At 42.2% G+C, this 24,651-nt stretch overlaps 1 protein-coding gene across 2 annotated transcripts in view; it reads right to left on the reverse strand.

Moving 5' to 3' along the window:
* fnip1 (folliculin interacting protein 1) overlaps window positions 1-24,651 on the reverse strand; it is a 138,161-nt gene that overhangs the window by 21,237 nt on the left and 92,273 nt on the right. For both annotated transcript variants that reach the window (XM_061934209.1, XM_061934201.1), the window contains 2 exons: window positions 23,692-23,777; window positions 9,716-9,862 (listed from right to left, as the gene is read on the reverse strand). In XM_061934209.1, coding sequence (XP_061790193.1) covers window positions 9,716-9,862; window positions 23,692-23,777 — 233 coding nt within the window. The remainder of the gene's footprint in view (window positions 1-9,715; window positions 9,863-23,691; window positions 23,778-24,651) is intronic.

Raw genomic sequence — 24,651 nt, forward strand, 5'->3', positions numbered from 1 at the left:
GAAGACTATGTCTCCCGGCTGGCCTGGGAACGCCTCGGGATCCCCCGGGAGGAGCTGGACGAAGTGGCTGGGGAGAGGGAAGTCTGGGTTTCCCTGCTTAGGCTGCTGCCCCCGCGATCCGACCTCGGATAAGCGGAAGAAGATGGATGGATGGAGATGGATATTATCGGACATCTCTATACATATTGCATCATTATGCCTCATTTGTAGCTATATTTGAGGTAATTTAGTTTCCTTTAAGTCCTCTTAATTCAGTTTATATCTCATGACACACTATATGTATGTAATATGGCTTTTAATTTTTTGCGGCTCCAGACAGATTTGTTTTTGTATTTTTGGTCCAATATGGCTCCTTCAACATTTTGGGTTGCCGACCCCTGAACTAGTATATCCTGCAGATTCCAATCATTGAAAGACTTAGTATAGTTGAAGACTTACGGTCATTAGAAAACATCACTGCACATCATAATGGCAGCTACACTTTCCATCTTAAACATCTAAAACAATTATTTAGGAATATCCGGCGGGCCAGATTGAAAAGCTCAACGGGCCGCATGCGGCCCCTGGGCCTTAATCTGCCCAGGTCTGGTGTGGAGGCATAAAAAAAATGAGGTAAAATGGCCACTGCCCAGTTAGCTCATACACCTCTTTAAATCTCTGGATTGATGTGCTGATCATTCTTACTGGGGACCCTGGGGGAAAAGAGTTAATATGGTTCATGGGGACCAAATTGTAATAATTTTGCATAATTCACACACATTTGTCCGTGACTACTGAGGACCATTTAAAAAAAAAGAAAAGTTCAAATTAGATGTTAAACATGTTTACTTTTCAGTAAACATGTTTGTTGGGCCAAAGCTTAAAAATCACTTAGGCATCTTCAGAATGGATCTGACTATCATTTAAAAAGGGTTCCCTGTTTTTTTGTCCCCATACCGTCAGAGGTCCCCTAAAGGTGACTGTGTAAACAGAGCGATGTCCCCCATTAAGTAAGCATTGCCAGAACGCGCACACACACACACACACACACACACACACACACACACACACACACACACACACACACACACACACGCACACACACACGCACACGCACACACGCACACGCGCACACGCACACACGCACACACGCACACACACACATTCTTGTGACATGATTCACTTCTCATTTCTAAACCACAAGTGTCTACTTCCCATCCTGTCCCATGACTCCACACGGTCATGGCGGTCAAAGTCATGCTATCTGTGCATACTTTTTTAGGTTTAAACATACAAAATTAGCTAACCAGCTTGCATAAAACATCAGCATGATGGCATAGCAACTCAAAACGTTGAAAGAGCCATATTGGACTAAAAATACAAAAAACTAATCTGTCTGGAGCCGCAAAAATTGAAAAGTCGTATATAAGTCTTATAAAGAAGACAACACGTGATGTAAGTGTCTATATTTGCTATAATAGCCTACTATCAAAATGACTATGTGTTGCAGGCTGACGCAAATCTTCCATGACAGAAATGTTGAAATTAAATATTTATTCTACACATTTTTACAACCATTAGTAAATCAGAGGCTACTCAGAAGGTGAGATAACTGGTATTTACTGGCTTTTATTGGCCAAAGGTATAGATGTGTGTGTCCAAGTTAAAGGAAACGGCATATAATAGATTTATTACAATCTTCACAAGCTGGGTAACGTTTGCTGTGGTCTGGAACAAGATGGCACACAAACAACTATCAGAAATGCAGCCAATATTACACACTGATAACGTGTCATGAGAAGTGCAAAACTAAATTATATACAAAGAAGATAAAAGTAAAGGATATTAAATGAGCTAAAATATACCTACAAACGAGGCATAATGATGCAATATGTATTAGGGGTGTGGGAAAAAATCGATTCGAATTCGAATCGCGATTCTCACGTTGTGCGATTCAGAATCAATTCTCTTTTTTTTTTTTTTTAAATCGATTTTTTTAAATGTATTTATTTAATACAATTTTTTTTTTTATTAATCAATACACAGCAATACCATAACAATGCAATCTAATTCCAAAACCAAGCCCGACCCAGCAACACTCAGAACTGCAATAAACAGAGCAATTGAGGAGACACAAACACGACACAGAACAAACCAAAAGTAGTGAAACAAAAATGAATATTATCAACAACAGTATCAATATTAGTTACAAATTCAACATAGCAGTGATTAAAAATCCCTCATTGACATTATCATTAGACATTTATAAAAATTAAAATAAATGAACAATAGTGTCACAGTGGCTTACACTTGCATCGCATCTCATAAGCTTGACAACACACTGTGTCCAATATTTTTTTACAAAGATAAAATAAGTCAAATTTTTGGTTCATTTAATAGTTAAAACAAATTTACATTATTGCAATCGGTTGATAAAACATTGTCCTTTTTACAAAAATCTACTACTCTGCTTGCATGTCAGCAGACTGGGGTAGATCCTGCTGAAATACTATGTATTGAATGAATAGAGAATCGTTTTGAATCGGGAAAATATCGTTTTTGAATCGAGAATCGCGGGGGGGGAAAAAATCGATTTAGAATCGAATCGTGACCCCAAGAATCGATATTGAATCGAATCGTGGGACACCCAAAGATTTGCAGACCTAATATGTATACAGCTAGCCTAAATAGCATGTTAGCATTGATTAGCTTACAGTCATGCACTGACCAAAATATGCCTGATTAGCACTCCAACACGTCAATAACATCAACAGTGTATCATCACGCACAGTATAAAACTTTTGGTGGACAAAATGAGACAAAGGAGTGGAAGATTTTACATGTAAACGACCTCACAGTCCACACTATGGTGAGTTCAAGAACCGCCGAAATTAGTAGGACAAAACGATGTTCACCAAATACTCTCATCGGTGAAGCATACACACAAACATATTAAACAGTGGGCTTTCTAACAATTGGAAAAGTTTGTTCATGTTTGTCCTCAAACAAAAAACATACTAATTTTTAATTTTTTTTTCACCCATCTTTTTACATTTTCAATCTTTAAAAAAAAAAAATGCTCCAGGGAGCCACTAGGGTGGCACTAAAGAGCTGCATGCAGCTCGAGAGCCACGGGTTGACAAATTAGCCAAGTTGACAACACTTTCGTGAGGTGTGTGTGAAAAATACAGCTGCCAAGACCCGCCTTACATTGCTTCTGATTAGCTTATATTGGCTGGTGCCTTTTGTAGTTGGCTAGTAGGCACAGTAATTCATGAATTGGTCTGGGATTGGTTATTTCGGTCAATCAATCAGTTACTCGAAATACGAGAAGTTGCAAAGAAAAAAGTGTGTTATGAAAAAAATAAATATAGAGTAGTGAATGGGGAAAAAGAAGCGGGAGAAATTTCAAGTGTGGCGTGAGAATGGGTTAAATTGCGTGACTCTCCCGCTCAAATATCAAAATTAATGATTGCTAGGTTTAAACATACAAAATTAGCTAAAAGCTAGAAAAAAACATTATTTTTTTGACATGACTAAAGGTCATATAATATTCTAGTAAGTATCAGGCGGTACAAAATATGTATGTTAGGCTTGATGCAGTTCAAAAGTAATTTTTCCAAGCCCTATTGTGTCTGTAGCTTTAATGATCATGAACTGTGTTTGTTTTGGGTACTTTTGATATAAACACTAACTGTGCACTTGGCCAATGTAATATATGTCACAAGTCCATCAGAAAGTTTGTCCTTCAAGACGTCATGAAAACATGCAACTGAAAAAGTGAGCGTTTGAGTGGCTCTTTTTTCAAAAGCAGATCAAACAAGAATATAGATTTTTATCACATTTGGTTAGGAGTGTCTTGATCAGATATTGATATCGGTTCAATATCAGCCACAAAAACAAGTATGGGATTATATCAGCTGACGTGTAAAATGTGCGATACAAGCAGTCCTGCAGCGTGTTAACTTGTGTGTGGTATCATGTGCGATACAAGCAGTCCTAAAGCTTGTTTACTTGTGTATTATGCTGTGTGATACAAGCAGTCATGCAGCGTGTTTACTTGTGTGTGATATTGTGTGCAATACAATCAGTCCTGCAGCGTGTTTTCTTGTGCGTGATACAAGCAGTCCTGCAGCTTGTTTAGTTGTAAGTGACATCATGTGTGATACAAGCGGTCCTGCAGCGCGTTTCATGTACAATACAGGCAGTCCTGCAGCGTGTTTACTTGTGTGTGATATCATGTGCAACACAAGCAGTCCTGTAGCGTGTTTACTTTTGGTGATATCATGTGCAATACAAGCAGTCTTGCAGCATGTTTACTTGTGTGTGATACAAGCAGTGTACTTGCTTGTGTGTGATATGTGTCCTGCAGAGTGTTTACTTGTGTGTGATATCAGGTGCGATACAAGCATCCCTGCAGCGTGTTTACTTGGGTGTGATATCATGTGCGATACAGGCATTCCTGCAGCGTGTTTACTTGTGTGTGATGATATGTGCCCTGCAGCGTGTTTACTTGTGTGATATCATGTGCGATACAAGCAGTCCTGCAGCATGTTTACTTGTGTGATATCATATGTCCTGCAGCGTGTTTACATGTGTGATACAAGCAGTGCTGCAGCGTGCTTACTTGTGTGGGATACCATGTGCGATACAAGCAGTCGTGCAGCGTGTTGGTGTGTGATATCATGTGTGATATAAGCAGTCCTGCAGCATGTTTACTTGTGTGGGATACCATGTGCGATACAAGCAGTCGTGCAGCGTGTTGGTGTGTGATATCATGTGTGATATAAGCAGTCCTGCAGCGTGTTTACTTGTGTGTGATACCATGTGCGATACAAGCAGTCGTGCAGCGTGTTGGTGTGTGATATCATGTGTGATATAAGCAGTCCTGCAGCGTGTTTACTTGTGTGTGATACCATGTGCGATACAAGCAGTCGTGCAGCGTGTTGGTGTGTGATATCATGTGTGATATAAGCAGTCCTGCAGCGTGTTTACTTGTGTGTGATACCATTTGCGATACAAGCACTCTTGCAACTTTTTTACATGTGCGCAATATCGTGCAGCATGTTTACTTGTGAGTGATATCGTGTGCGATACAAGCAGTCTTGCAGCATGTTTACTCGTGTGTGATACAGTATTATGTGCGATAGAAGTAGTTCTGCAGCGTGTTTACTTGTGTGATATCATGCAGCGTGTTTACTTTGGTGTGATATTATGCAACGTGTTTACTTGTGTATTATATCATGTGCGATACAAGCAGTCGTGCAGCGTGTTTGCTTGTGTGGGATACCATGTCCTATACAAGCAGTCGTGCAGCGTGTTGGTGTGTGATATAAGCAGTTCTGCAGCGTATTTACTTGTGTGTGATACCATTTGCGACAAGCACTCTTGCAACTTTTTTACTTGTGCGCGATATCGTCCAGCATGTTTACTTGTGTGCGATACAGGCAGTCTCGCATCATGTTTACTCGTGTGTGATATCACATGCAATAGAAGCAGTCATGCAGCGTGTTTACTTGTGTGTGATATCATGTGCGATACAAGCAGTCCTGCAGCGCGTTTACTTTGTGAGTGATATCATTTGCGGTACAAGCAGTCCTGCAGCGTGTTTACTTCTGTGTGATATCATGTGCGATACAAGCAGTCCTGCAGCGTGTTTACTTCTGTGTGATATCATGTGCGATACAAGCAGTCCTGCAGCGTGTGTATCTGTGCGCGATATCATGTGCGATACAAACAGTGTTTACTTGCGCAAAGCTAGACATCTAAATGTCCTCCAAAAGGCAAATTTTTTCTATTTTACTAAAGTCATTTACATAAGGTAAACATGCTAGGCGACAGGCAGCTACACAACAGCTAAGCACACAATAGCACACAAGCTAGACATAGAAAATAATCATTGAACAATAAACCAGCACATTTGTCAATACAAACAAGTACCAAATCATTACAGTTGTATATATATACAAAGTCTCCAGTAACAAACGTGTCTACATCATTTAACTTACTGCGTCATGAGCTTGACTTAATTAATTATTGTGACCACTAGGTGTCACCAAAAAAAATCAATTACCATTCTACTTTATAATGATAAATTATAAATGGGTTATACTTGTATAGCGCTTTTCTACCTTCAAGGTACTCAAAGCGCTTTGACAGTATTTCCACATTCACCCATTCACACACACATTCACACACTGATGGCGGGAGCTGCCATGCAAGGCGCTAACCAGCAGCCATCAGGAGCAAGGGGTGAAGTGTCTTGCCCAAGGACACAACGGACGTGACTAGGATGGTAGAAGGTGGGGATTGAACCCCAGTAACCAGCAACCCTCCGATTGCTGGCACAGCCACTCTACCAACTTCGCCACGCCGTCCCCACTTTAACGTAAAGACAGCATAGGTATCATATCTGGAGAATTCATATGTTTTACTGGTGTAAATGTATTTGTGACATAAACCAAACCTAAACAACTAAAATCCTTCCGAAACCTAACAATTGTAGGCTGCAAGATTTGCAATAACAAAGCCACACCTTGGTGGAGGTACATTTACATTGTAGGAAAGTGATGAAGTTGCCTAAATCATACACACTTCAAGCTCCACACATGGCGTTGAATACGAGCGCGTGTGTTCAATACGAGGCCTTGCTACCAATTCATTCATGCACACAAACGGCGGCGGTCGGCCATATTTGTAAGGGGCAACAATCAGCTAATTGTGACTGGCAGGGATGTGCTCAGTCAGCCCTAAAGGGGAAGACACATGGCAGTGTTGTGGTGGCACTAGTGTGTGTGTGTTCTTGTATTGCTACCCTTTGAGACATCAACAAGGAAAAGTACCTTCCATATGAGGACCGAAATCATGGTCCCAATACGGAAAACCATTGCATCTAATAGAGAGCCAAATACTAGAGTCCGTGAACATTGCTCCAAAGTCAGGATTTTTTTCTTGATTTTGATGTGCATACAAAAGTAAACATTGACAGGTGCAAAGGCAGCAATATATGATAAAACAAGACGGCAGCTAAAGGACTTCCCTATTCATCCCCGAAAAAACCCGCCAGGTGAACAGCTGATTTTATGACTTCCGGTGCTGACGTAAGACAACCCGCGTCCCATATGTTACCAAAGGATGAACAAATACACTACGGTACTAAGACTATAGTGGCCTTTAACAGTTAGCTTCTACAGCTGGGTTGCCCAAAGTGCGGCACAGGGGCCATCTGTGGTCCGTGACTTGTTTGTCATCAGCCTTAAGCACATTACAAAAAACAAAAAAATAGAGATCTCATTTGCACCCCTGGTGGTGAAATCTATCACAATTAGGGTGGTCCCAAAAAGGAGGGATTTTTCAAATTGACTGTGTGTCGGTTTTAAAAGTGCTCCCACTCTGGTCAACATATGAAATAACAAGTGTGTGTAAAAATTTGAAGTGCTTCCCGTTTGGCCAGTAGTAGAGATGTCCGATAATATCAGCCTGCCGATATTATCGGCCGATAAATGCTTGAAAATGTAATATCGGAAATTATCGGTATCGGTTTCAAAAAGTAAAATTAAAGACTTTTTAAAACGCCGCTGTACGGAGCGGTACACGGACATAAGTACAGAGCAGTTGCGTCTCCCAGTCAGCAGCCCCTCCCCTCTCCCACACACAACACAGGAGTTGCAGCAGGACTGCAGCATGAGAGGTTTATTGGCGACGCTTGATGACCTCATCAAACCGTCGCGAGCGGAGCATAACAACAACAAGAGTGTATTGTTGCCGGTGCTGTAGCCGTGGCTAACAAGCGAGCTTGCTTGGTGACTGACTAACGACACCATGTCTATGGTTTGGGATTATTTTAAAGTGCCTCTGACGGATAAAAAACTGGCAATTTGCAATGACTGCAAAAAGTTGGTTAGGCGAGGAGAAACCAAGACGAGCAATTTGATCTCCCACCTCTTCAAGAATCATAAGGAGATACACGATGAATACAAGCTGAAGATGGATGAAAAGCAAACACCGAAAAAAAGTAGTACCACACAGTCTTGCACTAAATGAGGACTATGTTATTGTTTACTTTATTACTCTAGTATACCCTGGACTGAAGCTGTGTGCCTTCATTGTTTTTGTAGCTGTTGTTTTGAGGCATGTTTAAAAAAAATAATGCACTTTGTGAAAGTCAAAGTATAGTATTTCCCATAGTTGTAGTAGGTGTCAGGATTATCTCAGGGAGAGCATGTCCCAAATTCCAAGCTGCTGTTTTGAGGCATGTTAAAAAAAATAATGCACTTTGGGACTTCAATAATAAATATGGCAGTGCCATGTTGGCACTTTTTTCCATAACTTGAGTTGATTTATTTTGGAAAACCTTGTTACATTGTTTAATGCATCCAGTGGGGCATCACAACAGACTTAGGCATAATAATGTGTTAATTCCACGACTGTATATGTCGGTATCGGTTGATATCGGAATCGGTAATTAAGAGTTGGACAATATCGGAATATCGGATATCGGCAAAAAAGCCATTATCGGACATCTCTAGTAATAAGTGTGTAAGAAATTGAAATGAAAATTAATAAACAAATTAAATAAATATGTATATAGAGACATACTGTAATAACTTGAAGTAAATAAAACCAATTACAAACAAAAAATAAAAAAAATAAAAAATTACTAAAAGCAGTCTTTTTCTCACAATGTGTCGACTTTTTTCTTATAAAATTGGGAACGATTTCTTATATTCTTTCTGTTTCTGTAACACCGCAATATTTTCTCGTAAAATTATGACTTTTTTAAAGTAAAATTATTACTTTTTAATCCAAAATGGTGACATTTGTCATATGAAATTCAGACTTTTATCACAATATTGGCTCGGGATCTTTCTGTGTGGAGGTTGCATGTTTTCCCCGTGACTGCGTGGGTTCCCTCCGGGTACTCCGGCTTCCTCCCACCTCCAAAGACATGCACCTGGAGATAGGTTGATTGGCAACACTAAATTGGCCCTAGTGTGTGGATGTGAGTGTGAATGTTGTCTGTCTATCTGTGTTGGCCCTGCGATGAGGTGGCGACTTGTCCAGGGTGTACTCCGTCTTCCGCCTGATTGTAGCTGAGATAGGCTCCAGCACCCCCCGCGACCCCAAAGGGAATAAGCGGTAGAAAATGGATGGATGGATCACAATATTGCCAATTTTTTTGTTGTTCTTGTAAAATCGTGACATTTTTGGAGTAAAATTATGACCTTTGTCATCATTTTGCCAGGTAAAATTCCGATTATTATTATAATATTGGCAAAATGTAAAAGTTTTCCTATAAAAATTGTGACTTTCGTCGGGTAAAATTACGACTCTTTTCATAAAATCGTCAAAATGTTAGGCTTTTCTTGTAAAACTGCGACTGTTATTGAGTAACATTCCAACTTTTATCATAATATTGCACAAATGTTCAGTTTTTCTTGTAGAATTTTGACTTGCGTCGAGTAAAATGACAACTTTTATTATAATACTGCCAAAATTCTAAGTTTTTCTTGTGAAATTCCAACTTATTTTTCACAACAAGCTTTTTTATATTTGCATAGTATGTATATATTATTAATTTTGTAAATACACATCTTTATATATCTACAAAGGGTGGTCCTAAAGAGGGATTTTTCAGAGGTTTCAAGAAGGTAACAAATACAAGAATGTGTGTGTGTGTGTGTGTGTGTGTGTGTGTGTTTGTGTGCGTGCGTTGCGGGGACACGGGTCACTTAACTGGTTCTTGGAGGCCTGCTCCATCAGCAGAGAGAACTCCCGCATGAAGAGACTACACAGGTGGTTTTTCTCCGACGCTCCCGACATCATCTTCAGCCAGACGGGCTCTGCCACCCTGGGCATGCTGTAGAGGTCGCATATGGTCATCCTGGAGAGGAGGGGGCAGGGAGGGAGCAGAACAGACGCGTTATTGTCTGTACGGGTAAACAAGACGTTTCAGTTGACAGAGCCTCACTGTGGAGACCCTGGCCAGGCCCGCACACATTACACGCCCACACTGGCGTGCAACATGCCAGAATGGTCGAGAAGGCCTGGAGTTTCCATGGGGGCAGGGGGGGCACGACTCGGCCGCAGGCCAAGATTGGACACGGAGGGGGGAATCTCTGCATCTGTATAAGTCCGAGCTGCTATGTGAATCACTACAATGACAAGACACACTACTCACTCTGTGTGTCTCACCTCTTTAGCACACGGTCAGTACTAAGAGTTATTACTAGTATAGTACCACGATACTAATGAACCATATTCGGTACTATACCGCCTCTAAAAAGTACTGGTCCGCCCCCCCGTCGTCTTCACGTCCTGTCATTGTTTGTTTACGAGCAGAGGAGCATGTTCGAGAGCGCACACACACGGAGTACTTACAAGCAGACACAGTGTAGACAGAAAAGGGAGAACGGACGCATTTTGGCATAAAAACTAACGATAAAGGTGAAGTTATAACACTGAAACGCCCTCAGGAAGAGGTGCTTTAAGATATGGCAATGTCCATCTGCAGTGTTTTAGCTACTTCTAAATCACTAATCCTCGCCTCCATGGCGACAAATAAAGTAAGTTTCTTACAAGTATCAACCCTGCAGGACGAGGAATAGCTAAACATGCTTCGCTAAACACCGTAGCTCACCGGCGTCAAAATGTAAACAATCGCAATTGGTGGATCTACACCTAACATCCATTGTAATGATACCAAGTACAGGAGTGTATCTAGCCGATGCTACTATAATTACGTCGATATTTTGGGCATCACAACATCTTTTTTTTTAAATGTATATTATGTTTATAAACTCAGGAAATATGTCCCTGGACACATGAGTACTTTGAATATGATCAATGTATGATCCTGTAACGACTTGGTATCGGATTGATGCCCAAATTTGTGGTATCATCCAAAACTAATTTAAAGCATCCAAACAGAAGAATAAGTGATTATTACATTTTAACAGAAGTGTAGATAGAGCATGTTGAAAGAGAAAGTAAGCAGATATTAACAGTAAATGAACAAGTAGATTAATAATTAATTTTCTACCATAATTTTGACAAAATAATAGAATGGAAAATGACACAATATGTTACTGCATATATCAGCAGACTAAATTAGGAGCGTTTGTTTGCTTACTTACTACTAAAAGACAAGTTGTCTTGTATGTTCACTATTTTATTTAAGGACAAACTTGCAATAAGAAACATATGTTTAATGTACCCTAAGATTGTTTGTGAAAATAAAGCCAATAAGGCTATTTTTTGTGGTCCCCTTTATTTAGAAAAGTGTTGAAAAATACCAACAAGTATCAAAATAATTTTGGTACCGGGACCAGTATTCTACAAATACTATTAGGGACAAGCAGAAGAAAATTAGTTGATGGATAGACTTTGTAGGCTTCCAAAACACCGTCCTAGCGATGCTGGCATTGCAGGTGGCCGATAAGGCTTGATGTGTTGAAGCACAATGTTTTTGCAGAACATTTGGTGCAAATAGCACGCAGCATGTCTTCCTCTGAAACAGTGAAACGTCCAAAACGATTGATGCCATGTTTGTTTACAATTAGCTCAGGGGGATTTTAGGACATGATTAGGGAAAAAGAAGCGCTTGATTTACTCACCCTAACCTGCCTATAGTACAGTATAAGTAATTTCTCTTCAATGGATCTATTTTTTATGTTTTCGGTGTGATGCATAATTCCTTATATTAGCATGATAATGCACCCAAACTATCACAAAACAGGCTGTTTCTTTTCTATTTAAGAAAGTATATTTTTATTGTATTTGTTTTGAAAAAGCAAAATATCAAATCAAATCAAATCAAATCAACTTTATTTATAAAGCACATTTAAAATTTACCACAGGGGTAGCCAAAGTGCTGTACAATGAACAGGTTAAAAGATAAAACGAGTACCGAGCAAACACAACACAACACAAACACAACACGATAAAAAAAATAATAATTAAAATAGAATAAATAAAAACATAAAAACATAAAAGCATGTCTTCCTCTGAAACAGTGAAAAAGTCCAAAACGATTGACGCCATGTTTGTTTACAATTAGCTCAGGGGGATTTTAGGACATGATTAAGGAAAAAGAAGTGCTTGATTTACTCACCCTAACCTGCCTATAGTACAGTATAATAATTTCTCTTCAATGGATCTATTTTTTAATGTTAATCGTGTGATACATAATTCCTTATATTAGCATGATAATGCACCCAAACTATCACAAAACATGCTGTTTTTTTCAATTTAAGAAAGTGTATTTTTTATTGTATTTGTTTTGAAAATGCAAAATATGCTTGTCTTCCTCTGAAACAGTGAAAAAGTTCAAAACGATTGATGCCATGTTTGTTTACAATTAGCTCAGGGGGATTTTAGGACATGATTAGGGAAAAAGAAGCGCTTGATTTACTCACCCTAACCTGCCTATAGTACAGTATAAGTAATTTCTCTTCAATGGATCTATTTTTAATGTTAATGTCTTTAATGTTTATCGTTGCGATACATAATACCTTATATTAGCATGATAATGCACCCAAACTATCACAAAACAGGCTGGTTTTTTTCTATTTAAGAAAGTATATTTTTATTGTATTTGTTTTGAAAATGCAACATATCCTTGTCTTCCTCTGAAACAGTGAAAAAGTCCAAAACAAATGACGCGATGTTTGTTTACAATTAGCTCAGCGGGATTTTAGGACACGATTAGGGGAAAAGAAGCGCTTGATTTACTCACCCCAACCTGTCTATAGTACAGTATAAGTAATCTCTCTTTAATGGATCTATTTTTTTATGTTTTAATCGGAGTGATACATAATTCCTTATATTAGCATGATAATGCACCCAAACTATCACAAAACAGGCAGTTTTTTTTCTATTTAAGAAAGTATATTTTTATCGTATTGCTGTTGAAAATACAAAATATGCATGTATTCCTCTGAAACAGTGAAAAAGTCCAAAACGAATGACGCCATGTTTGTTTACAATTAGCTCAGAGGGATTTTAGGACACGATTAGGAGAAAAGAAGCGCTTGATTTACTCACCCTAACCTGCCTACAGTACAGTATAAGTTATTTATCTTCAATGGATCTATTTTTTAATGTTAATCGGTGGGATACATAATTCCTTATATTAGCACGATAATGCACCCAAACTATCACAAAACAGGCTGGTTTTTTTTCAATTTAAGAAAGTATATTTTTATCGTATTGGTTTTGAAAATACAAAATATGCATGTATTCCTCTGAAACAGTGAAAAAGTCCAAAACGAATGACGCCATGTTTGTTTACAATTAGCTCAGAGGGATTTTAGGACACGATTAGGAGAAAAGAAGCGCTTGATTTACTCACCCTAACCTGCCTACAGTACAGTATAAGTTATTTATCTTCAATGGATCTATTTTTTAATGTTAATCGGTGGGATACATAATTCCTTATATTAGCACGATAATGCACCCAAACTATCACAAAACAGGCTGTTTTTTTTTTCCAATTTAAGAAAGTATATTTTTATCGTATTGGTTTTGAAAATGCAAAATATCAAAACGTCGCCGCATGCTTTGATTTTTCAGTGTGTGGCCGTCAGTGGAAAAAGTTTGGACACACCTGTTTTAAATGGTCAAGAGTTGCCATCTTGGCTACACCGTGGAAGGGGAGGGACAACCAAACTAATCGATATTGCGATGAGTGTTTCCACTAATGGAATTAAAGAGTCTACATTTGTGCAGCAGCTGGCAGCCCGCCTGAGGTCCCCTGACGGTCGCACAAAGTCGTACGCCCGCTGTCAGCGCGCCTACCTGGGGTGGCGCCGGCAAACAGAAACGTCATCGCAAACCAGGAGGAAACAAACAAAACACAAACTCTCACTTTTCACGCGGCGTCTAAATTTAGGCGTGATGGCCTTTGCCTTTGACTTCATGGAACATTACAAAAGGGAGTCTCTCTCTCTCTCTCTCACCTCTCCTGCCCTCGCACGCCCACGCCGCTCTGACGTGGGTAGGGTTGGAGGGTGCCCAACATGCCCACGCATGCTGACAAAGATAAGCTGTTCACTTGGCCAGAGCACGTGCGCATAAAAGTCAAAGGCGTCTATATCGGGATCCACCAAGCCAGAGTGGCCAGCAAACAAAAATGTTTTGAAAAACTACATGCTTGGAAACACAAATACTGCATCCATCCATCCATCCATCCATTTTCTACCGCTTGTCTCTTTCGGGGTCGCGGGGGGTGCTTGAGCCTATCCCAGCTGCATTCAGGCGGTACTCAATGTATACTAATAATATATCATCAAATTCTGGACTATGAGCCGCCATCTTTTCCTACGCTTAGTACCCTGCGGCTTATAAAACAGTGCGGCTAATTATGGATTTTTTTTCGCTGACGGCCATAATGCATATAGTCTAAAAAAATTTTTTAAATAAAGCAAATACTAACTATCTATATGAAGGAATTAATAAATGGTAAATGGGTTGTACTTGTATAACGCTTTTCTACCTTCAAGGTACTCAAAGCACTTTGACACTATTTCCACATTCACCGATTCACACACACTGATGGCGGGAGCTGCCATGCAAGGCCCTAACCACGATGAAGTGTCTTGCTCAAGGACACAACGGACGTGACGAGGTTGGTAGAAGGTGGGGATCGAACCAGGAACCCTCAACTCTCCCAAGTGCGCCACGCAATAAAGTACTATCTATCTAAATACACTGAAAATGTGTGTTGTTTGTGCTACGGCGCCATCTTTTAGACGAGTTTTCTCATTGGAGATGCTGCAGTGCCCTTCTGTTTAGACTGAGCTTTGAACCGGAAGTAAAAGTGCCGTTCTGTCTTCTAGCCGTCAATAGAGTTTCTACTCGTATAAATTCTTCATTCGTATGTAAGTTTTACAATATAACTAAAACAATGTTTACTAACCAAACCATCCCATGTGTGATGTCCGACGGTATCATAATGTAATGAAGCCAGCGTTGTTAGCATTAGCTAATACGCTAGCATGTTTATGAGTGTCTGTGTTGTTAACTTACAATGGCATTCTTTTTGTATTGTTTCAGTTTAAACAAATCTTTAGTAAATTCACCAGGAGGTCACCATGGAGTTATTGAGTCTGTTTAGCTGATTGGAGAGCTAACTTACGCAGCGAGTGCGTCCATGACGATGACTTCTGTTTTGTTTGATCAGCCGTTTTACTGCTGTGTTACAGACACTGTTTGTAAACAATTAAGGTATGTAAATAAACATTTACAAATATATTTCCGTGTAAATGACTCATTTCGCAATGAAAAAGGAGGATTGCCTCCAAATTCTTCAGGACGAACAAAAATCATGAGCCCGTACTTTGGGTCTTGGGCGCAGTTGGGTGTTCCAAGCATACTTGCCAACCTTGAGACCTCCGAATTCGGAAGATGGGGGGGAGGGGCGGATTTTGGGGGGCTCGGGGTTTGGTGGTAGCGAGGGGTGTGTGTTGTAGCGTCCCGGAAGAGTTAGTGCTGCAAGGGGTTCTGGGTATTTGTTCTGCTGTGTTTATGTTGTGTTACGGTGCGGATGTTCTCCCGAAATATGTTTGTCATTCTTGTTTGGTGTGGGTTTACAGTGTGGCGCATATTTGTAACAGTGTTAAAGTTGTTTATACGGCCATCCTCAGTGTGACCTGTATGGTTGTTGATCAAGTATGCCTTGCATTCACTTATGTGTGTGTAATAGCCGCATATACAGTATTATATGACTGGGCCGGCACGCTGTTTGTATGGAGGAAAAGCGGATGTGACGACAAGGTTGTAGAGGACGCTAAAGGCAATGCCTTTAAGGCACGCCCCCAATATTGTTGTCCGGATGGAAATCGGGAGAAATTCGAGAGAATGGTTGCCCCGGGAGATTTTCGGGAAGTGCACTGAAATTCGGGAGTCTCCCGGGAAAATCGGGAGGGTTGGCAAGTATGGTTCCAAGAGGACAATGACCCCAAACACACGTCAAAAGTGGTAAAGGAATGGCTAAATCAAGCTACAATTAAGGTTTTAGAATGGCCTTCACAAAGTCCAGTTAAACGTGTGGACAATGCTGAAGAAACAAGTCCATGTCAGAAAACCAACAAATTTAGCTGAACTGTACCAAAATTGTCAAGAGGAGTGGTCAAAAATTCAACCAGAAGCTTGTGGATGGCTACCAAAAGCGCTTTATTGCAGTGAAACTTGCCAAGGGACATGTAACCAAATATTAACATTGCTGTATGTATACTTTTGACCCAGCAGATTTAGTCACATTTTCAGTAGACCCATAATAAATTCATAAAAGAACCAAACTTCATGAATGCGTTTTGTGACCAACAAGTATGTGCTCCAATCACTCTATCACAAAAAAATAAGAATTGTAGAAAGTATTGGAAACTCAAGACAGCCATGACATTATGTTCTTTAAAGGCCTACTGAAACCCACTACTACCGACCACGCAGTCTGATAGTTTATATATCAATGATGAAATCTTAACATTGCAACACATGCCAATACGGCCGGGTTAGCATACTAAAGTGCAATTTTAAATTTCGCGCGGTATATCCTGCTGAAAACGTCTCGGTATGATGACGCCTGCGCGTGACGTCACGGATTGTAGAGGACATTTTGGGACAGCATGGTGGCCAGCTATTAAGTCGTCTGTTTTCATCGCAAAATTCCACAGTATTCTGGACATCTGTGTTGGTGAATCTTTTGCAATTTGTTCAATGAACAATGGAGACAGCAAAGAAAAAAGCTGTAGGTGGGAAGCGGTGGATTGCGGCAGGTGTTGTGTCGTATAACGCACCCCTGCCGTAGAATGCACCCCCTGACTGTTGTGCCGGATAACACAGCCGGTGTTTCATTGTTTACATTCCCAGAAGATGACAGTCAAGCTTTACCATTGGCCTGTGGAGAAGTGGGACAACAGAGATTCTTACCAGGAGGACTTTGAGTTGGATACGCAGACGCGGTACCATGAGTACGCATGCAGCTGCGGCTTCCAAACATTTGATCGCTTGCCCGTACGTGCGTGCCGCTATGTGCATGTCACGTACGTAACTTTGGGGACTTTGGCGAAATATATGTGCTGTATGAACTTTGGGGAGGTGAACGGTACTTTGGGCTGTGGGATTGAGTGTGCTGTGCAGGTGTTTGAGTTGTACTGGCGGGTTATATGGACGGGATGGGGGAGGTGTTTGTTATGCGGGATTAATTTGTGGCATATTAAATATAAGCCTGGTTGTGTTGTGGCTAATAGAGTATATATATGCCTTGTGTTTATTTACTGTTTTAGTCATTTCCAGCTGAATATCAGGTCCCACCCGCCTCTCACAGCATCTTCCCTATCTGAATCGCTCCCACTGCCCTCTAGTCCTTCACTCTCACTTTCCTCATCCACAAATCTTTCATCCTCGCTCAAATTAATGGGGAAATTGTCGCTTTCTCGGTCCGAATCACTCTCGCTGCTGGTGGCCATGATTGTAAACAATGTGCAGATGTGAGGAGCTCCACAACCTGTGACAACACGCTACTCGTCTGCTACTTCCGGTACAGGCAAGGCTTTTTTATCAGCGACCAAAAGTTGCGAACTTTATCGTCGATGTTCTCTACTAAATCCTTTCAGCAAAAATATGGCAATATCGCGAAATGATCAAGTATGACACATAGATTGGACCTGCTATCCCCGTTTAAATAAGAAAATTACATTTCAGTAGGCCTTTACAAGTGTGTGTAAACTTTTGATCGCGACTCTATATCTGCGGTGCGGCTAATAAATGGAACAATATGTTTCCCCTCTAAAATTTAGTGGGTGCGCTCTATAGTCCGGAGAATACAGTAGTCATGTTATAACGTGTAAAAACTAACCTAACTGAAACACAACCCCCGGCCATAAAGCAATAACTGTTGGCATGTGGAAACACTGCGAGTGCTTTCCAAGCCGTACGGAAGGGAGAAAGTGAGAACGTTACCTGGACTATGTGAAGATTTATGGACTGGGGAGTAAAAATAAATGTATGGGAAGTACAAGCCAGCGTGGGGCTATTCTTGAACGCTTAATGACGGCTACAGGGCCTCATCCACGCGTCAACTGTTGCCTTCAGGCCCCGTGCACTTACCCTTTAGGAAGCACTGTACCAAAAATTACTCCTGTTAAGAATTCCCAGGTATTGGGAACTGGTACCGTTGAGGTTAAAATGTAAACGCTACCATACCATTGTTATAGGTGACAAAACATTGAATTTTTAAAAAGGGAACTGCACTTTTTTGGGAATGTTGCCTATCATTCACAATCCTTATGTAAGACAATGTTTATGCAATGTAAATTGTAAAATATGCCAAGCACGATGTGGCTAACAATGCAGCTAATGGGAGTATTTCCTTGCAACCATAGAGTCCTCTAAAAAAATACATGCAAAAAGCGCCAACAATACTCCCTTTACATGTCATGACCTGAATATTAACCAAGTATTAGCGATATTGTTATTATAAGCGCTAACGCAGACAAACTACTTTTAGCGGCGCCGTGATCACAGAGAGCTAACTGTATTGACATACTGAGCTGCTGCATCGCCTCTGAGTTGGTCAAAGTTAATTCTCCATTATAAATCATGCCTCTCACCTGGATAGTACAAGATTGTGGACATAAACTGGGAAGTTGGGTAACTTTGACATCCAACTTAAAGTTAAAGTACCAATGATTGTCACACACACACTAGGTGTGGTGAAATTTCCCTCTGCATTTGACCCATCACCCTTGATCACCCCCTGGGAGGTGAGGGGAGCAGTGAGCAGCAGCCACGGCCGCGCCCGGGAATAATTTTGCTGATTTAACCCCCAATTCCAACCCTTGATGCTGAGTGCCAAGCAGGGAGGTAATGGGTCCCATTTTTAAAGTCTTTGGTATGACTCGGCCAGGGTTTGAACTCACGACCTACTGATCTCTAACCACAAGGCCACAGAGCAGGTGGCCTTGGCCTGAGACCCGAAAATGGCGAGAAGACACAAAAGGACGCTTTTTTGCACCCACCTTTTTTATGATTAAATATTCATCTAAACGGGAAGATATAAACATCCCATCAGTCGGCATCCAAGTGGTAGCAGACATTGTACAGTAAGTGATTGTTTTATTATGTTCATAGTTTGTGTTTCATGTTTAGCACTTAGCAATACTGCTACACGATGCTTTGTGTTTCACTAAAGCTGGTTTTGTTGAGCACACAGGTTCTAAAACTTGTAGATCTTTCTTACATTCAGGATCAAAAATGAGGTTCGGGGTCATCTTTTGTCCCAAAGTAGTCTTTGTTGTCGCTCATGAAGTCTGCCATGATTAGTAATGTTGTTAAGGAAAAAGTGGACGTTGTGATGCGTCTGTGAAATGAATACGCTTAAAATGAGCAAAATAGGGAAATATTAAATGTTAATATGAATGTTACTACATTACATATTGTGGGGGGAGATGTCAGCGTTGGCTGCAGGAGCAAAGGTCACCGCCTTTGTCCATGGTGCTGAGGACAGAGCACCATCAGATGGGGGCGTGCAAGACACAGCTGGCAGGCGATTAGATTTCACAGGTAATACGTGGTAATCTAATCATCTGTTGTCTTTAACAGTTAGAATCAGAATCAGCTTTATTGTCATTACGCAAGGTAACGAGATTGAGGCCATTCCATACAGTGCGATGTGTGCATGCTAGAAAAACAATGTGCAAATATATAAAAATATAAAAAATGTAGAAGTGCAATGAATATGGTGTGAAATGAATATATACATGAAAAAAAACAAAACAAAAACAGGGTGGTTGGTGGAATGGGTTATTGCACCGAAGAGAAAGCAGTTATGAGGGACAATGGGGCAGTCCGTTCAGGATGGTTATGGCCCTGGGGAAGAAGCTGTTCTTTAGCCTGTTTGTTTTGGTTTTAATGCACCTGTAGCACTTCCCAGAGGGCAGCAGGTGTAACAGGTCAGAGCCAGGGTGGGTGCTGTCCTTGATGATGGCACTGGCTCTGTTGAGGCAGCGGGAGGTGTAGATGTCCGTCAGAGAGGGGAGAGGGCGGCCGATGATCTTCTGAGCCGTCTTGACCACTCTTTGCAGCCTCTCCCTGTCTGCTGCAGTGCAGCTGCCGTACCATACCGTAATACAGTAGGTCAGCAGGCTCTCGATGGACGAGCGGTAGAAGGTCAGCAGCAGGTCAGGCTTCAGGTTGTACTTCCCGAGGACTCTAAGGAAGTGTAGCCGCTGCTGAGCCTTCTTGATGATTGATGTGGTATTGACTATCCAGGAGAAGTCATTAGAGATGTGGACTCCAAGGTACCTGAAGGTGTGGACCCTCTCTACACGCTCGCCGTTGATGTAGAGGGGGGCAGGGTCGGTGCTGCTCCTCCTGAAGTCGACGATGATCTCTCTGGTCTTGCTGGTGTTGAGAACGAGGTTGTTCTCCGAAGACCAGGCCGTCAGCTTCAGGACCTCCTCTCTGTAGGCAGCCTCGTCACCCCTGGAGATGAGCCCGACCACTGTGGTATCGTCGGCGAACTTGACGGTAAGGTTGTCACTGTGGGCCGGACTGCAGTCATGGGTGTAAAGGCAGTAGTGGAGGGGGCTCAGCACACAGCCCTGTGGGGAGCCGATGCTCAGCGTGCGGGAGGATGAGAGGTGCGTGCCAAGTCTCACATTCTGGGGTCGGTCCGTTAGGAAGTCCCTTATCCAGGCGTTTGTGAGAGGGGGGAGGCCAAGAGTGTCCAGTTTATTGCAGAGTCTGTCCGGGATTATTGTATTGAAGGCAGAGCTATAGTCCACAGAGAGCATCCGGACGTAGCTCTGCTGCTGCTCCAGGTGGTTCAGAGTAGAGTGGAGAGCAACAGCGATGGCGTCCTCTGTGGACCTGTTCGCCCGGTATGCGAACTGGTGGGTGTCGAAGTCTGGAGGGGTATGGTCCTTGATGTGCTGGAGAACAAGTCGCTCGAAGCACTTCATGATTACCGGAGTGAGGGCCACTGGTCGGTAATCATTCAGGCTGGTGATGGGAGACTTCTTCGGCACCGGGATTATTGTAGATGACTTCAGGCAGGATGGGATGACTGCCTGAGCCAGGGAGAGGTTGAAGATCCTGGTGAGGGGGGGAGCGAGCTGGTGGGCGCACGTCCTGAGCACCTTTCCAGGTACTCCGTCTGGTCCGGTAGCCTTCCTGGGGTTCACAGCCAGGAGCACTCGTCTGACACTGTGCTCCTGTACAGTGAGTGGAGTGGCGCCGGAGCCCGGTGGGGGCGGGGGAAGGGCTGGAGCAGATGAGTGTCGCTGGGGGGTTTCGAAACGGGCAAAGAAACAGTTAAGCTCCTCCGCCAGTGTCGCACTCTGATCCGCAGTTGTCATATTGCAGCCTCTGAAGTTCGTGATGTCATGAATGCCCCGCCACACCTCCCGTGAGTTTTTGCTGGACAGATGGGACTCTATGCACCTCCTGTGGTCCGCCTTTGCTTTTTTAATCCCTCTCTTCAGGTCGGCTCTAGCAACACTGTACAGTGCCCTGTCCCCTGACCTGAAGGCTGCGTCGCGGGCCCTGAGGAGTGTGCGGACCTGGCTGGTCATCCAGGGTTTCTTGTTGGGGTAAACCCGGATGGTTTTTTCCACAGTCACATTCCCGATGCAGAACTTTATGTAGTCCAGCACCGTTCCTGTGGCTGTCTCCAGCTCCTGTTGTTGGAAGAGGTCCCAGTCTGTGTGTTGGAAGCAGTCCTGAAGTTTGGGGAGTGCATCGTCAGGCCAGGTCATAACAGTCTTTGTGATAGGCCTGGCCTGGCGTCTGATGGGGGTGTAGGTAGGAGAGAGCAGGAGGGAAAGATGGTCTGACTGTCCAAGCTGGGGGAGGGGTGTAGCTCTGTACGCGTGCTTTATGTTGGTATACACGTGGTCCAGGGTGTTCTTGCCCCTTGTAGAACACTTCACGTGCTGGTAGAACTTAGGGAGTACAGTCTTCAGATTGGCCTTATTAAAATCCCCTGCTATGATATGAACACCGTCGGGGTGGGCCCGCTGCTGTTCGTTGACGGTGTTCAGCAGAAAAGAGAGCGCTGTGTTTACTTTGGCGTCCGGTGGAATATACACAGCCGTGATGATAACAACAGACAGCTCTCTCGGGAGAAAAAAAGGCCGACATCTAACAGACATGTACTCCACGTCCGGGCAACAGTGCTGTTCAGTGATTGTCCCGTTGTTGCACCAGTTCTCATGCACGTAGATACAGAGCCCCCCTCCTCTGCTCTTACCGGAGTCCTTAGTTCTGTCCCGGCGGAGCAGAGTGCGTCCGGCTAGCTGCATGCTAGCATCGGGTATTTCCGGGTGAAGCCAGGTTTCGGTGATAATCATAGCACAACAGTCCCGAACATAGCGGTTTCCAGCAAGTTGTAACTCCAGGTCGTCCATCTTCTGTACAAGGGATCTGGCATTAGAGAGGAACAGGCTCGGTAGAGGTGGCTTGTGGGGTTGTTTCCTAAGCCTGAGCAAGACGCCGGACCTGCGGCCACGCTTCTGCTTCCTCTCCCTCCTCCGTCTGCGCCGTCTCCCAGACCCGACAACAAACCACGGAGAGCCCTGTGCTCTCGCTATGTCATCTGGGATGTTGTGCTCGTGGTGAAAGTCGCTCGAAACAGATATCTGGTGCGAGTTACCGATATCCAAGAGTGACTGGCGGGTGTACCGGGTGTTTGCAGTACAGGTGGTGCACAAAAGGAAAAAAAACATGAAGAAAAGAAGGAAGAAAGAGCACTGAAATGGAGAGCCGTAAGCCGCTGCGTCTGTGCGCGCCGCCATCTTGGATTTTTTTTTTTAGCGGCCGGGAGCAGAGAGAGAGAGAGAGAGGATACGGACGTGACTGAAAAGTCACGTTCTATTGGAGAGAAAGACTTTGATAAAAACCTATATGCATTAAAACTGTTAAAAACGGCACGCTTGGCTCCTGTGAAGCGACTTCCACACATACATACTTGATTAAGTTTTTGGATGCTTTTTAGAGCGCTTTATAGGTGCAATAGAGCGACTCCCACTGGCTCCACTGTTAGCAGACTCTTGCTCGTGTTTATTACCAGTTAAAATACATAAAAAAGAAAAACACGTGTTTTTGTCCAACATAAGGATTGGGAAGGATAAACAAAATTCCTTAAAGACATTTAACAAAATTACATTAGGTACGGTACATCAAACGTTAGTGCAAGTCATGATGTCTGAAAAGGAGTAGGAAGAACCAAAGCTAATTAAATCCTATCCCTTTGTCCACATCTGAACATTTACTGATAGTTTGTTTACTTTCTGTTTCTCACTTGTACCAGGTTACATATTTTCCTCCAGGGAAAGAAAAGGATAGAAGTGTGTAAAAAAAAGAATACAATTGTGTTAGAATAAAGTAAGTAAAGCTACGTTTTTTCCGTAATTATGTGGATTATTGTCATGGCGGTGCGATAGTTTTGATATCCCTCAAAGGTTATAGAAGTAGTGCTACATGATGATCATTTCAGGTACATATTTTCCTCCAGGGAAAGAAAAGGATAGAAGTGTGTAAAAAAAAGAATACAATTGTGTTAGAATAAAGTAAGTAAAGCTACGTTTTTTCCGTAATTATGTGGATTATTGTCATGGCGGTGCGATAGTTTTGATATCCCTCAAAGGTTATAGAAGTAGTGCTACATGATGATCATTTCAGTATCATTAATTACTAGTCATTGTGGTCTACCTGAAATCGTTCAGCCCGTCCACCATGCGGCTGTAAGCCAAGGCCCTCTGGCTGCTGTCAGCTGATCGCCGGCTCAGCTTCATGGCCTGCAGGATGACATAACACACTTTCAGCAAGGTGGAATATGTAATAAAAAATATCAAAATCAAATTACCGTACAGGATGTTCATGTAATTTACCCATTTTCTTCAACTGATGTACTAACATCATATAGTTTATTCTGTACACATGCAGCATCATCTACAACAAAACTCGGACTCATTTCATTAATCACACAAAGTTAGAAGAATATTCAAATTATTTCAGCATACATTTAGAAGAGCAGTTTCTTTCATTCAAAAATGTCAGCTCATTTTTATACTTATCAAACTCATCCTGCGTGCCGGTTCAAACCTGTTTGGGCCGTACCTTTGACACCCCTGATTTAGAAGGAACTGGTTACAGTTACTACTTGGAAATAGCAAAAATGTTTACTTAAAGGCCTACTGAAACCCACTACTACCGACCACGCAGTCTGATAGTTTATACATCAATGATGAAATCTTAACATTGCAACACATGCCAATACGGCCGGGTTAACTTATAAAGTGCGATTTTAAATTTTGCGCATAATATCCTGCTGAAAACATCTCGGTATGATGACGTCAGCGCGTGACGTGACGGATTGTGGAGGACATTTTGGGACAGCATGGTGGCCAGCTATTAAGTCGTCTGTTTTCATCGCAAAATTCCACAGTATTCTGGACATCTGTGTTGGTGAATCTTTTGTAATTTGTTCAATGAACAATGGAGACAGCAAAGAAGAAAGCTGTAGGTGGGAAGCGGTGGATTGCGGCCAACTGCAGCAACAACACAAACACAGCCGGTGTTTCATTGTTTACATTCCCGGAAGATGACAGTCAAGCTTTACCATTGGCCTGTGGAGAACTGGGACAACAGAGACTCTTACCAGGAGGACTT

The sequence above is a fragment of the Nerophis lumbriciformis genome, linkage group LG03, assembly GCF_033978685.3.
Source record: "Nerophis lumbriciformis linkage group LG03, RoL_Nlum_v2.1, whole genome shotgun sequence".
NCBI classification, from domain to species: domain Eukaryota; kingdom Metazoa; phylum Chordata; class Actinopteri; order Syngnathiformes; family Syngnathidae; genus Nerophis; species Nerophis lumbriciformis.